At 46.0% G+C, this 13,135-nt stretch overlaps 1 protein-coding gene across 1 annotated transcript in view; it reads left to right on the top strand.

The window, feature by feature from the left end:
* Nucleotides 1-13,135, top strand: part of MROH1 (maestro heat like repeat family member 1) — a 101,282-nt gene that overhangs the window by 67,074 nt on the left and 21,073 nt on the right. The window contains exons 28-31 of the mRNA XM_069005627.1: nt 276-411; nt 6,398-6,510; nt 7,785-7,937; nt 11,660-11,814. Coding sequence (XP_068861728.1) covers nt 276-411; nt 6,398-6,510; nt 7,785-7,937; nt 11,660-11,814 — 557 coding nt within the window. The remainder of the gene's footprint in view (nt 1-275; nt 412-6,397; nt 6,511-7,784; nt 7,938-11,659; nt 11,815-13,135) is intronic.

Consider the following 13,135-nt stretch of genomic DNA (forward strand, 5'->3'; position numbering starts at 1 on the left):
CCCAAATCCCCCCAATCCCCCAAATCTCCAAATCCCCAAATCCCCCAAATCCCCCAAATCCCCCAAATCTCCCCAAATCCCCCGAACCCCCAAACCCCCAACCCCACAACCCCCAAATCCCCAAACCCCAAACCCCAAATCCCGAATTCCCCAATTCCCCCAAATCCCCAATCCCCAAATCCCCCAAACCCCCAAACCCCCAACCCCCAAATCCCCAAACCCCAATCCCCAACCCCAAATCCCGAATTCCCCAGTTCCCGCCGTTCCCTTTCCAGGCTCTGGCGCCGTTCCCGGGCTCGGCCTCGCTCCTGGCCCTGCTGGCCCCGCGCTGCTCCGACGCCGCCGCCGGGGTGGGCGCGGCCGCCCTGGACTGCGTGGGGGCCGTGCTGCGCATCGAGCGCCGCTGCCAAGGTGGGCGTGCCCAGGGGTTCGGGATTTTAGGGAATTTTTTGGGGATTTGGGGGAATTTTTGGGGAATTTTGGGGAATTTTTTTGGAATTTTTTGGGATTTTTTTTGGAATTTTTTGGGAATTTTATTGAATTTTTATTGGATTTTTTAGGATTTTTTGGGGATTTTTTTTGAATTTTTGGGGGATTTTTTTGGGATTTTTTTGAGGATTTTTTGGAATTTTTTGGGAATGTCTTGAGAATTTTTTTGAGGATTTTTGGGGATTTTTTGGGAATTTTTAGGGGATTTTTGGGGGGTTTTTGGGGGATTTTTGGGGTGTTTTGGGCGCGGCCGCCCTGGACTGCGTGGGGGCCGTGCTGCGCATCGAGCGCCGCTGCCAAGGTGGGCGTGCCCAGGGGTTCGGGATTTTAGGGAATTTTTTGGGGATTTGGGGGAATTTTTGGGGAATTTTGGGGAATTTTTTTGGAATTTTTTGGGATTTTTTTTGGAATTTTTTGGGAATTTTATTGAATTTTTATTGGATTTTTTAGGATTTTTTGGGGATTTTTTTTGAATTTTTGGGGGATTTTTTTGGGATTTTTTTGAGGATTTTTTGGAATTTTTTGGGAATGTCTTGAGAATTTTTTTGAGGATTTTTGGGGATTTTTTGGGAATTTTTAGGGGATTTTTGGGGGTTTTTGGGGGATTTTTGGGGTGTTTTGGGCGCGGCCGCCCTGGACTGCGTGGGGGCCGTGCTGCGCATCGAGCGCCGCTGCCAAGGTGGGCGTGCCCAGGGGTTCGGGATTTTTTGGGGATTTTTGGGGATTTGGGGGAATTTTTGGGGAATTTTGGGGAATTTTTTTGGAATTTTTTGGGATTTTTTTTGGAATTATTTTGGAATTTTATTGAATTTTTATTGGATTTTTTAGGATTTTTGGGGGATTTTTTTTTAATTTTTGGGGGATTTTTTTGGGATTTTTTTGAGGATTTTTTGGAATTTTTTGGGAATGTCTTGAGAATTTTTTTGAGGATTTTTGGGGATTTTTTGGGAATTTTTAGGGGATTTTTGGGGGTTTTTGGGGGATTTTTGGGGTGTTTTGGGCGCGGCCGCCCTGGACTGCGTGGGGGCCGTGCTGCGCATCGAGCGCCGCTGCCAAGGTGGGCGTGCCCAGGGGTTCGGGATTTTTTGGGGATTTTTGGGGATTTGGGGGAATTTTTGGGGAATTTTTGGGAATTTTTTTGGAATTTTTTGGGATTTTTTTTGGAATTATTTTGGAATTTTATTGAATTTTTATTGGATTTTTTAGGATTTTTGGGGGATTTTTTTTTAATTTTTGGGGGATTTTTTTGGGATTTTTTTGAGGATTTTTTGGAATTTTTTGGGAATGTCTTGAGAATTTTTTTGAGGATTTTTGGGGATTTTTTGGGAATTTTTAGGGGATTTTTGGGGGTTTTTGGGGGATTTTTGGGGTGTTTTGGGCGCGGCCGCCCTGGACTGCGTGGGGGCCGTGCTGCGCATCGAGCGCCGCTGCCAAGGTGGGCGTGCCCAGGGGTTCGGGATTTTTTGGGGATTTTTGGGGATTTGGGGGAATTTTTGGGGAATTTTTGGGAATTTTTGGGAATTTTTTTGGATTTTTTTTGGAATTTTTTGGGAATTTTATTGAATTTTTATTGGATTTTTTAGGATTTTTGGGGGATTTTTTTTTAATTTTTGGGGGATTTTTTTGGGATTTTTTTGAGGATTTTTTGGAATTTTTTGGGAATGTCTTGAGAATTTTTTTGAGGATTTTTGGGGATTTTTTGGGAATTTTTAGGGGATTTTTGGGGGGTTTTGGGGGATTTTTGGGGTGTTTTGGGCGCGGCCGCCCTGGACTGCGTGGGGGCCGTGCTGCGCATCGAGCGCCGCTGCCAAGGTGGGCGTGCCCAGGGGTTCGGGATTTTTTGGGGATTTTTGGGGATTTGGGGGAATTTTTGGGGAATTTTGGGGAATTTTTTTGGAATTTTTTGGGATTTTTTTTGGAATTATTTTGGAATTTTATTGAATTTTTATTGGATTTTTTAGGATTTTTTGGGGATTTTTTTTTAATTTTTGGGGGATTTTTTTGGGATTTTTTTGAGGATTTTTTGGAATTTTTTGGGAATGTCTTGAGAATTTTTTTGAGGATTTTTGGGGATTTTTTGGGAATTTTTAGGGGATTTTTGGGGGTTTTTGGGGGATTTTTGGGGTGTTTTGGGCGCGGCCGCCCTGGACTGCGTGGGGGCCGTGCTGCGCATCGAGCGCCGCTGCCAAGGTGGGCGTGCCCAGGGGTTCGGGATTTTTTGGGGATTTTTGGGGATTTGGGGGAATTTTTGGGGAATTTTTGGGAATTTTTGGGAATTTTTTTGGATTTTTTTTGGAATTTTTTGGGAATTTTATTGAATTTTTATTGGATTTTTTAGGATTTTTGGGGGATTTTTTTTTAATTTTTGGGGGATTTTTTTGGGATTTTTTTGAGGATTTTTTGGAATTTTTTGGGAATGTCTTGAGAATTTTTTTGAGGATTTTTGGGGATTTTTTGGGAATTTTTAGGGGATTTTTGGGGGGTTTTGGGGGATTTTTGGGGTGTTTTGGGCGCGGCCGCCCTGGACTGCGTGGGGGCCGTGCTGCGCATCGAGCGCCGCTGCCAAGGTGGGCGTGCCCAGGGGTTCGGGATTTTTTGGGGATTTTTGGGGATTTGGGGGAATTTTTGGGGAATTTTTGGGAATTTTTTTGGAATTTTTTGGGATTTTTTTTGGAATTATTTTGGAATTTTATTGAATTTTTATTGGATTTTTTAGGATTTTTTGGGGATTTTTTTTTAATTTTTGGGGGATTTTTTTGGGATTTTTTTGAGGATTTTTTGGAATTTTTTGGGAATGTCTTGAGAATTTTTTTGAGGATTTTTGGGGATTTTTTGGGAATTTTTAGGGGATTTTTGGGGGTTTTTGGGGGATTTTTGGGGTGTTTTGGGCGCGGCCGCCCTGGACTGCGTGGGGGCCGTGCTGCGCATCGAGCGCCGCTGCCAAGGTGGGCGTGCCCAGGGGTTCGGGATTTTTTGGGGATTTTTGGGGATTTGGGGGAATTTTTGGGGAATTTTTGGGAATTTTTGGGAATTTTTTTGGATTTTTTTTGGAATTTTTTGGGAATTTTATTGAATTTTTATTGGATTTTTTAGGATTTTTGGGGGATTTTTTTTTAATTTTTGGGGGATTTTTTTGGGATTTTTTTGAGGATTTTTTGGAATTTTTTGGGAATGTCTTGAGAATTTTTTTGAGGATTTTTGGGGATTTTTTGGGAATTTTTAGGGGATTTTTGGGGGGTTTTGGGGGATTTTTGGGGTGTTTTGGGCGCGGCCGCCCTGGACTGCGTGGGGGCCGTGCTGCGCATCGAGCGCCGCTGCCAAGGTGGGCGTGCCCAGGGGTTCGGGATTTTAGGGAATTTTTTGGGAATTTTGGGGATTTTTTGGGAATTTTTTGGGATTTTTTGGGGTTTTTTTTTGATTTTTTGGGGATTTTTTTTGAATTTTTTTGGGATTTTTTTGAGATTTTTTAGGATTCTTGGGGGATTTTGCGGGATTTTTGGGGGGAATTTTTTGGGGATATTTTAAGGATTTTTCGGGATTTTTTTGAGATTTTTTTAGGATTTTTGGGGGAATTTTTTGGGGATATTTTAAGGATTTTTTGGGATTTTTTTGAGATTTTTTTAGGATTTTTGGGGGAATTTTTTTGAATTTTTATTGGATTTTTTGGGGGATTTTTTAGGATTTTTTGGGGATTTTGGGGGGATTTTTTGGGATTTTTTTAGGATTTATTTGGGATTTTTTGGGGATTTTTTTTGGGATTTTTTGTGATTTTTTGGGAGATATTTTGGGGAATTTTTAGGGGATTTTTTGGGGATTTTTTGGGGTTTTTTGGGGATTTTTTTTTTAGTATTATTTTGGGATTTTTTGGGATTTTGGGGGATTTTTTGGGGGAATTTTTTGGGGATTTTTTTTTATTTTTTGGGATTTTTTGAGGTTTTTTTGGAATTTTGTTTGGGATTTTTTTTAATTTTTTGGGATTTTTTTTTATTTTTTGGGGATTTTTTTAATTTGGTTTTTTTGGAATTTTTGGGGGGTTTTATTTGGATTTTTGGTGGAATTTTTTGGGGGATTTTTGGGGGATTTTTTTTTGGTAATTTTGGGGATTTTTGGGGGGATTTTTTTTTTATTTTTTGGGAATTTTGGGGGGGATTTTTAGGGGATTTTTTCGGGACTTTTTGGGATTTTTTTGTATTTTTTTGGATTTTTGCGGGGATTTTATTCGGATTTTTGGGGGATTTTTTGGAGAATTTTTTGGGATTTTTTTTGATTTTTTGGAGGATTCTTTGGGGGTTTTGGGGATTTTTTGGGGGATTTTTTGGGGATTTTTTTGGGATTTTTTTTTGGGGGGAGGGAATTTTTGGGGGAGGTTTTTTTTATTTTTGGGGCTTTTTTGAGGATTTTTTTGGGATTTTTTGGGGGATTTTTTGGGGATTTTTGGGGGGATTTTTTGGGGACTTTTTGGATTTTTTTTTGGAATTGCTTTGGGAATTTTGGGGAATTTTTGGGGGAATCTCTGGGGTGTTTTGGAATTGGGGTGGGAATTCCAGGAATTCTCTTCCCCATCCAGGTTTTTCCCGGGATCACCGAGATGAGCTCCTGGTCGGGATTGGGGTGGGAATTGCTGGAATTTTTGGGATTTTTTGGGGGAATTTAGGGGGAATTTTTTTGGGAATTCTGGGAATTCACTCCCCCATCCAGGTTTTTCCTGGGATCACTGGGATGAGCTCCTGGAAGGGCCGGGATTGGGGTGGGAATTCCGGGAATTTTGGGGATTTTTTTGGCGGAATTTTTAGGATTTTTTTGGGGAATTTTTGGGGGATTTTTTTGGGAATTCCGGGAATTGTCTCCCCCATCCCGTTTTTTCCCGGGATCACCGGGATGAGCTCTTGGAAGGGCCGGGATCGGGCTGGGAATTCTGGGAATTTTGGGGGATTTTTGTGGGGAATTTTTGGGGATTTTTTGGGGGAATTTTTGGGATTTTTTTGGGAATCTTTGGGGAGTTTTGGGATATTTTGGGAATTCCGGGAATTCTCTTCCTCATCCAGGTTTTTCCCGGGATCACCAGGATGAGCTCCTGGTCGGGATTGGAGTGGGAATTCCGGGAATTTTTGAGGATTTTGGGGGGATTTTGTGGGGGATTTTTTGGAATTTTTGGGGAATTTTTTGGGGATTTTTGGGGGATTTTTTGGGGGAATTTTTGGGAATTTTTTTGGGAATTTTTTGGGATTTTTTGGGGGATTTTTGGGGAATTTTGGGGGATTTTTTGGGGAATTTTTTTGGGAATTCCGGGAATTCTCTCCCCCATCCAGGTTTTTCCCGGGATCACCGGGATGAGCTCTTGGAAGGGCTGGGATCGGGATGGGAATTCTGGGAATTTTGGGGGATTTTTGTGGGGAATTTTTGGGATTTTTTGGGGGAATTTCTGGAATTTTTTTGGGAATCTTTGGGGAGTTTTGGGATATTTTGGGAATTCCGGGAATTCTCTTATCCATCCAGGTTTTTCCCGGGATAACCGGGATGAGCTCCTGAAAGGGCCGGGATTGGGGTGGGAATTCCTGGAATTTTGGGAGATTTTGGGGGGATTTTTTTGGGAATTTTTTGGGGATTTTTTGGGGGATTTTTTTGGGAATTTTTGGGGATTTTTTGGGGAATTTTTGGGGAATTTTTGGGGAATTTTTTTGGGAATTCCGGGAATTCTCTCCCCCATCCAGGTTTTTCCCGGGATCACCGGGATGAGCTCCTGGAAGGGCTGGGATTGGGGTGGGAATTGCTGGAATTTTGGGGGATTTTTGTGGGGAATTTTGGGGATTTTTTTGGGGAATTTTTGGGGGATTTTTTTGGGGAATTTTTTTGGGAATTTTTTTGGGAATTTTTTTTGGGAATTCCGGGAATTCTCTCCCCCATCCAGGTTTTTCCCGGGATCACCGGGATGAGCTCCTGGAGGCGCTGGGGTCCCTCAAGGAGGGGCTGGAAAATCCCGACGGCTCCGTCCTGTTCCGGACCTGCTCCCGCGTGGCCTCGGTGCGCAGCGGGAAACGCCCAGCGCCAAACTGGTTTGGACTGGGATGGCACTGGGAGATACTGGGAGGGACCTGGGGGATACTGGGAGGGACCTGGGGGATACTGGGAGGTACTGGGAGGTACTGGGAGATACTGGGATGGCACTGGGGGATACTGGGAGGGAGCTGGGGAGTACTGGGAGATACTGGGAGATACTGGGAGGGATCTGAGGGGCACTGGGAGATACTGGGATCCCAACCTCATCCCAACCTCATCCCAACCTCATCCCAACCTCATCCCGGCCTCGTCCCGACCTCATCCTGACCTCATCCCAACCTCATCCCGATCTAATCCCGGCCTCATCCCGACCTCATCCCAACCTCATCCCGGCCTCATCCCGACCTCATCCCGACCTCATCCCAGCCTCATCCCGGCCTCATCCCAACCTCATCCCGACCTCATCCCAACCTCATCCCAACCTCATCCCGGCCTCATCCCGGCCTCATCCCAACCTCATCCCAACCTCATCCCAACCTCATCCCGGCCTCATCCCGACCTCATCCCGACCTCATCCCAACCTCATCCCGGCCTCATCCCAACCTCATCCCAACCTCATCCCGGCATTCCCGGCCTCATCCCAACCTCATCCCAACCTCATCCCGACCTCATCCCAACCTCATCCCGACCTCATCCCGGCCTCATCCCGGCCTCATCCCAACCTCATCCCGACCTCATCCCGGCCTCATCCCAACCTCATCCCAACCTCATCCCGGCATTCCCGGCCTCATCCCAACCTCATCCCGACCTCATCCCGGCCTCATCCCAACCTCATCCCAACCTCATCCCGGCATTCCCGGCCTCATCCCAACCTCATCCCAACCTCATCCCGACCTCATCCCAACCTCATCCCGGCCTCATCCCAACCTCATCCCAACCTCATCCCGGCATTCCCGGCCTCATCCCAACCTCATCCCAACCTCATCCCGACCTCATCCCAACCTCATCCCGACCTCATCCCGACCTCATCCCGGCCTCATCCCGGCCTCATCCCAACCTCATCCCGACCTCATCCCGACCTCATCCCGGCCTCATCCCGGCATTCCCGGCCTCATCCCGGCATTCCTGGCCTGATCCCGACCTTCTCCCGGCCTCATCCCGACCTCATCCTGGCCTCATCCCGGCATTCCCAACCTCATCCCAACCTCATCCCGACCTCATCCCGGCATTCCCGGCCTCATCCCGGCATTCCCGGCCTGATCCCGGCCTGATCCCGGCGCCCTCCCCCCCCCCCGCAGGCCATCGGGACGCGGATCCCTCCGGAGCAGCTCCTCGGCCTCCTCCTGGCGCTCTTCGAGGGCCTGGAAGATCCCGACGGGAATTGTTCCCGCGCCGCCTCCGTCATCATCAACTCCCTGCTGCGGGAACGCGGCGGAATCCTGCGGGAAAAGGTCCCGAATCCGGAGGGCTCGGGAATTCCTTGGGATGTGGGAAAGGATTGGAAATTCCTTGGGATGTGGGAAAGGGGTTGGGAATTCCTTGGGATGGGGGAATGGGGTTCTGAATTCCTTGGGATTTGGAAATGGGGGCGGGAATTCCTTGGGATGTGGGAAATGGGGTTGGGAATTCCTCGGGATGTGGGAAAGGATTGGGAATTCCTTGGGAAAGGGCTCAGGAATTCCTTAGGATGTGGGAAACGGGTTGGGAATTCCTTGGGATGTGGGAAAGGATTGGGAATTCCTTGGGAAAAGGCTTGGGAATTCCTCGGGATGTGGGGAATGATTTGGGAATTCCTTGGGATTTGGAAATGGGGCTGGGAATTCCTTGGGATTTGGGAAAGGATTGGGAATTCTTTGGGATGCGGGAAATGGGGTTCGGAATTCCTCAGGATGTGGGAAAGGATTGGGAATTCCTTGGGAAAGGGGTTGGGAATTCCTCGGGATGTGGGAAAGGGCTCAGGAATTCTTTGGGATGTGGGAAATGGGGTTGGGAATTCCTCGGGATGGGGGAATGGGGTTCTGAATTCCTTGGGATTTGGAAATGGGGGTGGGAATTCCTTGGGATGTGGAAAGGGGCTGGGAATTCCTTTGGATGTGGGAAATGGGGTTGGGAATTCCTCGGGATGTGGGAAAGGATTGGGAATTCCTTGGGAAAGGGCTCAGGAATTCCTTAGGATGTGGGAAACGGGTTGGGAATTCCTTGGGATGTGGGAAAGGATTGGGAATTCCTTGGGAAAGGGGTTGGGAATTCCTCAGGATGTGGGAAAGGGATCAGGAATTCTTCGGGATGTGGGAAATGGATCAGGAATTCTTCGGGATGTGGGAAATGGGGTTGGGAATTCCTCGGGATGGGGGAATGGGGTTCTGAATTCCTTGGGATTTGGAAATGGGGGTGGGAATTCCTTGGGATGTGGGAAAGGATTGGGAATTCCTTGGGATGTGGGAAAGGGCTCAGGAATTCTTTGGGATGTGGGAAAGGATTGGGAATTCCTTGGGATTTGGGAAATGGGGTGGGAATTCCTTGGGGTGTGGAAAGGGGTCAGGAATTCCTTGGGATGTGGGAAAGGGGTTGGGAATTCCTTGGGAAAGGGGTTGGGAATTCCTTGGGATGTGGAAATGGGTTGGGAATTCCTTGGGATTTGGGAAAGGATTGGGAATTCCTTGGGATGTGGGAATATGATATATTTTGGGGATTTTTTGGCATTTTATGGCATTTGGGGGGGGTGGGAATTTTTTTTTTATTTTCCGGGACTTTTTGGGATTTTTTGGGACATTTTGGGAATTATTTTTCGTTTTATAGGATATTTTTGGGAATTATATGGGATTTGGGGGGATTTTTTTTTTTGTTTTATGGGATTTTTTGGGATTCTTTGGAATTTTTTTGATTTTATGGAATTTTGGGGAATTTTTTTTAAAATTTCACGGCATTTCGGGGGGAATTTTTGGGATTTCTTTTTGAATTTTATGGGATTTTGGGGGGATTTTTTGGCATTTTATGGGATTTGGGGTTTTTTTGGGATTTTGGTGGGGATTGAGGATTTTTTGGGGGATTTTTTTTATTTTATGGGATTTTTGCGGGATATTTCGGAATTTTTTCTTTTGGATTTGATGGAATTTTGAGGAATTTTTTTGGAATTTTATGGGATTTGGGGGAGGATTTTCAGGATTTTTTTCTTTAATTTTATGGGATTTTGGGGGGATTTTTTTGGATTTTATGGCATTTTAGGGGGATTTGGAGGATTTTTTGGGATTTTTTTTTAATTTTATGGGACATTTTGGGATTTTGGGGGATTTTTTGGGATACTTTGGAATTTTTTTTTTTTTCATTTAATAGGATTTTTGGGATTCTTTTGGTATTTTATGGCATTTGGGGGGATTTGGGGGATTTTTTTGGAATTTTATGGGATTTTGGGGGGATTTTTTTGGTTGGGAATTCCTCGGGATGTGGGACTGGGTTGGGAATTCCTTGGGATCTCTGGGTCTCCCGGGAAAATTTCCGGGAACGGTTCTGGGATCGCCTGGAATTCGCCTTTTCCGGCGGCGCATTCCCAGGTTTTCCCCCTGGGATCGCTCCTACCCCAAAATGTCCCCAAAGTCCCTAAAATCGGCCTGAAATCCCATAAAATTCCCAAAAAATCCCCAAATCCCCACCCGAAATGTCGTAAAATTCCCAAAAGATCCCAAAAATCCGCTGCAAAGTGTCGTAAGATCCCAAAAAAAAATCCCAAAAATCCCCCCCCAAATGCCATAAAGTTCCCAAAAAAATCCCAAGAATTCCATTTATGGGATTTATGGGATTTATAGGATTGGAATGGGAATGGGATTGGGATTTATGGGAATGGGATTGGGAGTGGGAATGGGATGGGAATGGGATGGGAATGGGATTTATGGGAATGGAATTGGGATGGGATGGGATGGGATGGGATGGGATGGGATGGGATGGGATGGGGAAGGGGAATGGGATGGGAATGGGATGGGATGGGAATGGGATTTATGGGATTGGAGTAGGATTTATGGGAATGGGATTGGGATTGGGAATGGGATTTATGGGATTTATGGGATTTACGAGGTTTACGTGATCTGCGGGATTTACGGGATTTACGGGATTTACGGGATTTATGGGATTTATGGGATTTACAGGATTTATGGGATTTACAGGATTTATGGGATTTCTGGGATTTACGGGATTTATAGGATTGGAATGGGAATGGGGTTTATGGGATTTACGGGATTTACGGGATTTACGGGATTTACAGGATTTATGGGATTTATGGGATTTATGGGATTTATGGGAATTATGGGATTTACAGGATTTATGGGATTTATGGGATTTACAGGATTTATGGGATTTATGGGATTTAGAGAATTTACGGGATTTACGGGATTTATGGGATTTATGAGACTGGGGTGGGATTGGGAATGGGAAAGAGATAGGAATGGGATGGGAATGAGATTTATGGGATTTATGGGATTTATGGGATTTACGGGATTTACGGGATTTATGGGATTCATGGGATTTATGGTATTCATGGGATTTATGGGATTTATGGGATTTACAGGATTTATGAGATTGGGATGGGATTGGGAATGGGAATGGGATTTATGGGATTTATGGGATTTATGGGATTTATGGGATTTACAGGATTTCTGGGACTTAAGGGATTTATGGGATTTATGGGATTTACGGGATTTATAGGATTGGAATGGGAATGGGATTTATGGGATTTATGGGATTTACGGGATTTATGGGATTTATGGGATTTACAGGATTTATGGGATTTACAGGATTTAGGGGATTTACGGGATTTAGGGGATTTATGGGATTTACGGGATTTAGGGGATTTACGGGATTTAGGGGATTTATGGGATTTACAGGATTTATGGCATTTATGGGATTTATGGGATTTACGGGATTTAGGGGATTTAGGGGATTTACGGGATTTAGGGGATTTATGGGATTTACAGGATTTTTGGGATTTATAGGATTGGAATGGGAATGGGATTTACGGGATTTACGGGATTTACCCCATTTACGGGAACATGATTGGAAATGACCCCCAACCCTCCCCAAGCACTTCCCCACCCACCCCACCCATCCCCAACCCCTCCCCCCCAAATCCCGAATCCCGAATCCCGCTTTTCCCGCCTCTGCCCTCATTCCCGCGTTCCCGCAGGTTCCCGAGCTGCTGGCGGCGATCCACGGGCGGCTGCGGGAGCTGCGGCGGCGGGAGCTGCGCCGGGGGCTGCAGCAATCCGTGCTCGTCCTGGCGCTGCAGCAGCCGGGCGCCGTCCTGCGCTGCCTCCTGGGCACCCCCCTGCCCTTCGACAGGTCCGGCATTCCCGGCGGATGCTGGGGGGCGGGGGCGGGGGTTCCGGGGGAAAGGTGGGAAGTTTGGTTTGGGATTCCCTTTGGGGGATGAGTTTGGGGGATTTTTTTCCAGGTGGAAAATTGGGAATTTTGGTTTGGGATTCCCTTTGGGGGATGAGTTTGGGGGATTTTTTTCCAGGTGGAAAATTGGGAGTTTTGGTTTGGGAGGAGGTGGTTTTTCCCAGAGGTCTGGATTCCCTTAGGGAGATGAATTTTGGGGATTTTTTCCAGGTGGAAAATTGGGAATTTTGGTTTGGGAGGAGCCGTTTTTCCCAGAGCTCCGGATTCCCTTCAGGAGCTGAATTTTGGGGATTTTTTCCAGGTGGAAAGTTGGGAATTTTGGTTTGGGAGGAGGTGGTTTTGACAGAGGTCTGGATTTCCCTCCGGGAGATGAATTTTGGGGATTTTTTCCAGGTGTTTCTCGCTGGAAAATTGGGAATTTTGGTTTGGTAGAAGCCGCTTCTCCCAGAGATCTGGATTCCCTTAGGGAGACGAGTTTTGGGGATTTTTTCCAGGTGTTTCTTGACTGGAAAGTTGGGAAGTTTGGTTTGGGATTCCCTTTGGGGGATGAGTTTGGGGGATTTTTTCCAGGTGGAAAATTGGGAATTTTGGTTTGGGAGGAGGTGGTTTTTCCCAGAGGTCTGGATTCCCTTCAGGAGCTGAATTTTGGGGATTTTTTCCAGGTGGAAAGTTGGGAATTTTGGTTTGGGAGGAGGTGGTTTTGACAGAGGTCTGGATTTCCCTCCGGGAGATGAATTTTGGGGATTTTTTCCAGGTGTTTCTCGCTGGAAAATTGGGAATTTTGGTTTGGTAGAAGCCGCTTCTCCCAGAGATCTGGATTCCCTTAGGGAGACGAGTTTTGGGGATTTTTTCCAGGTGTTTCTTGACTGGAAAGTTGGGAAGTTTGGTTTGGGATTCCCTTTGGGGGATGAGTTTGGGGGATTTTTTTCCAGGTGGAAAATTGGGAGTTTTGGTTTGGGAGGAGGTGGTTTTTCCCAGAGGTCTGGATTCCCTTAGGGAGATGAATTTTGGGGATTTTTTCCAGGTGGAAAATTGGGAATTTTGGTTTGGGAGGAGCCGTTTTTCCCAGAGCTCTGGATTCCCTTCAGGAGCTGAATTTTGGGGATTTTTTCCTGGTGGAAAATTGGGAATTTTGGTTTGGGAGGAGCTGTTTTTCCCAGAGCTCTGGATTCCCCTCAGGAGCTGAATTTTGGGGATTTTTTCCAGGTGGAAAATTGGGAATTTTGGTTTGGGAGGAGCCGTTTTTCCCAGAGCTCTGGAT

Source organism: Aphelocoma coerulescens, chromosome 2, assembly GCF_041296385.1.
Source record: "Aphelocoma coerulescens isolate FSJ_1873_10779 chromosome 2, UR_Acoe_1.0, whole genome shotgun sequence".
NCBI classification, from domain to species: domain Eukaryota; kingdom Metazoa; phylum Chordata; class Aves; order Passeriformes; family Corvidae; genus Aphelocoma; species Aphelocoma coerulescens.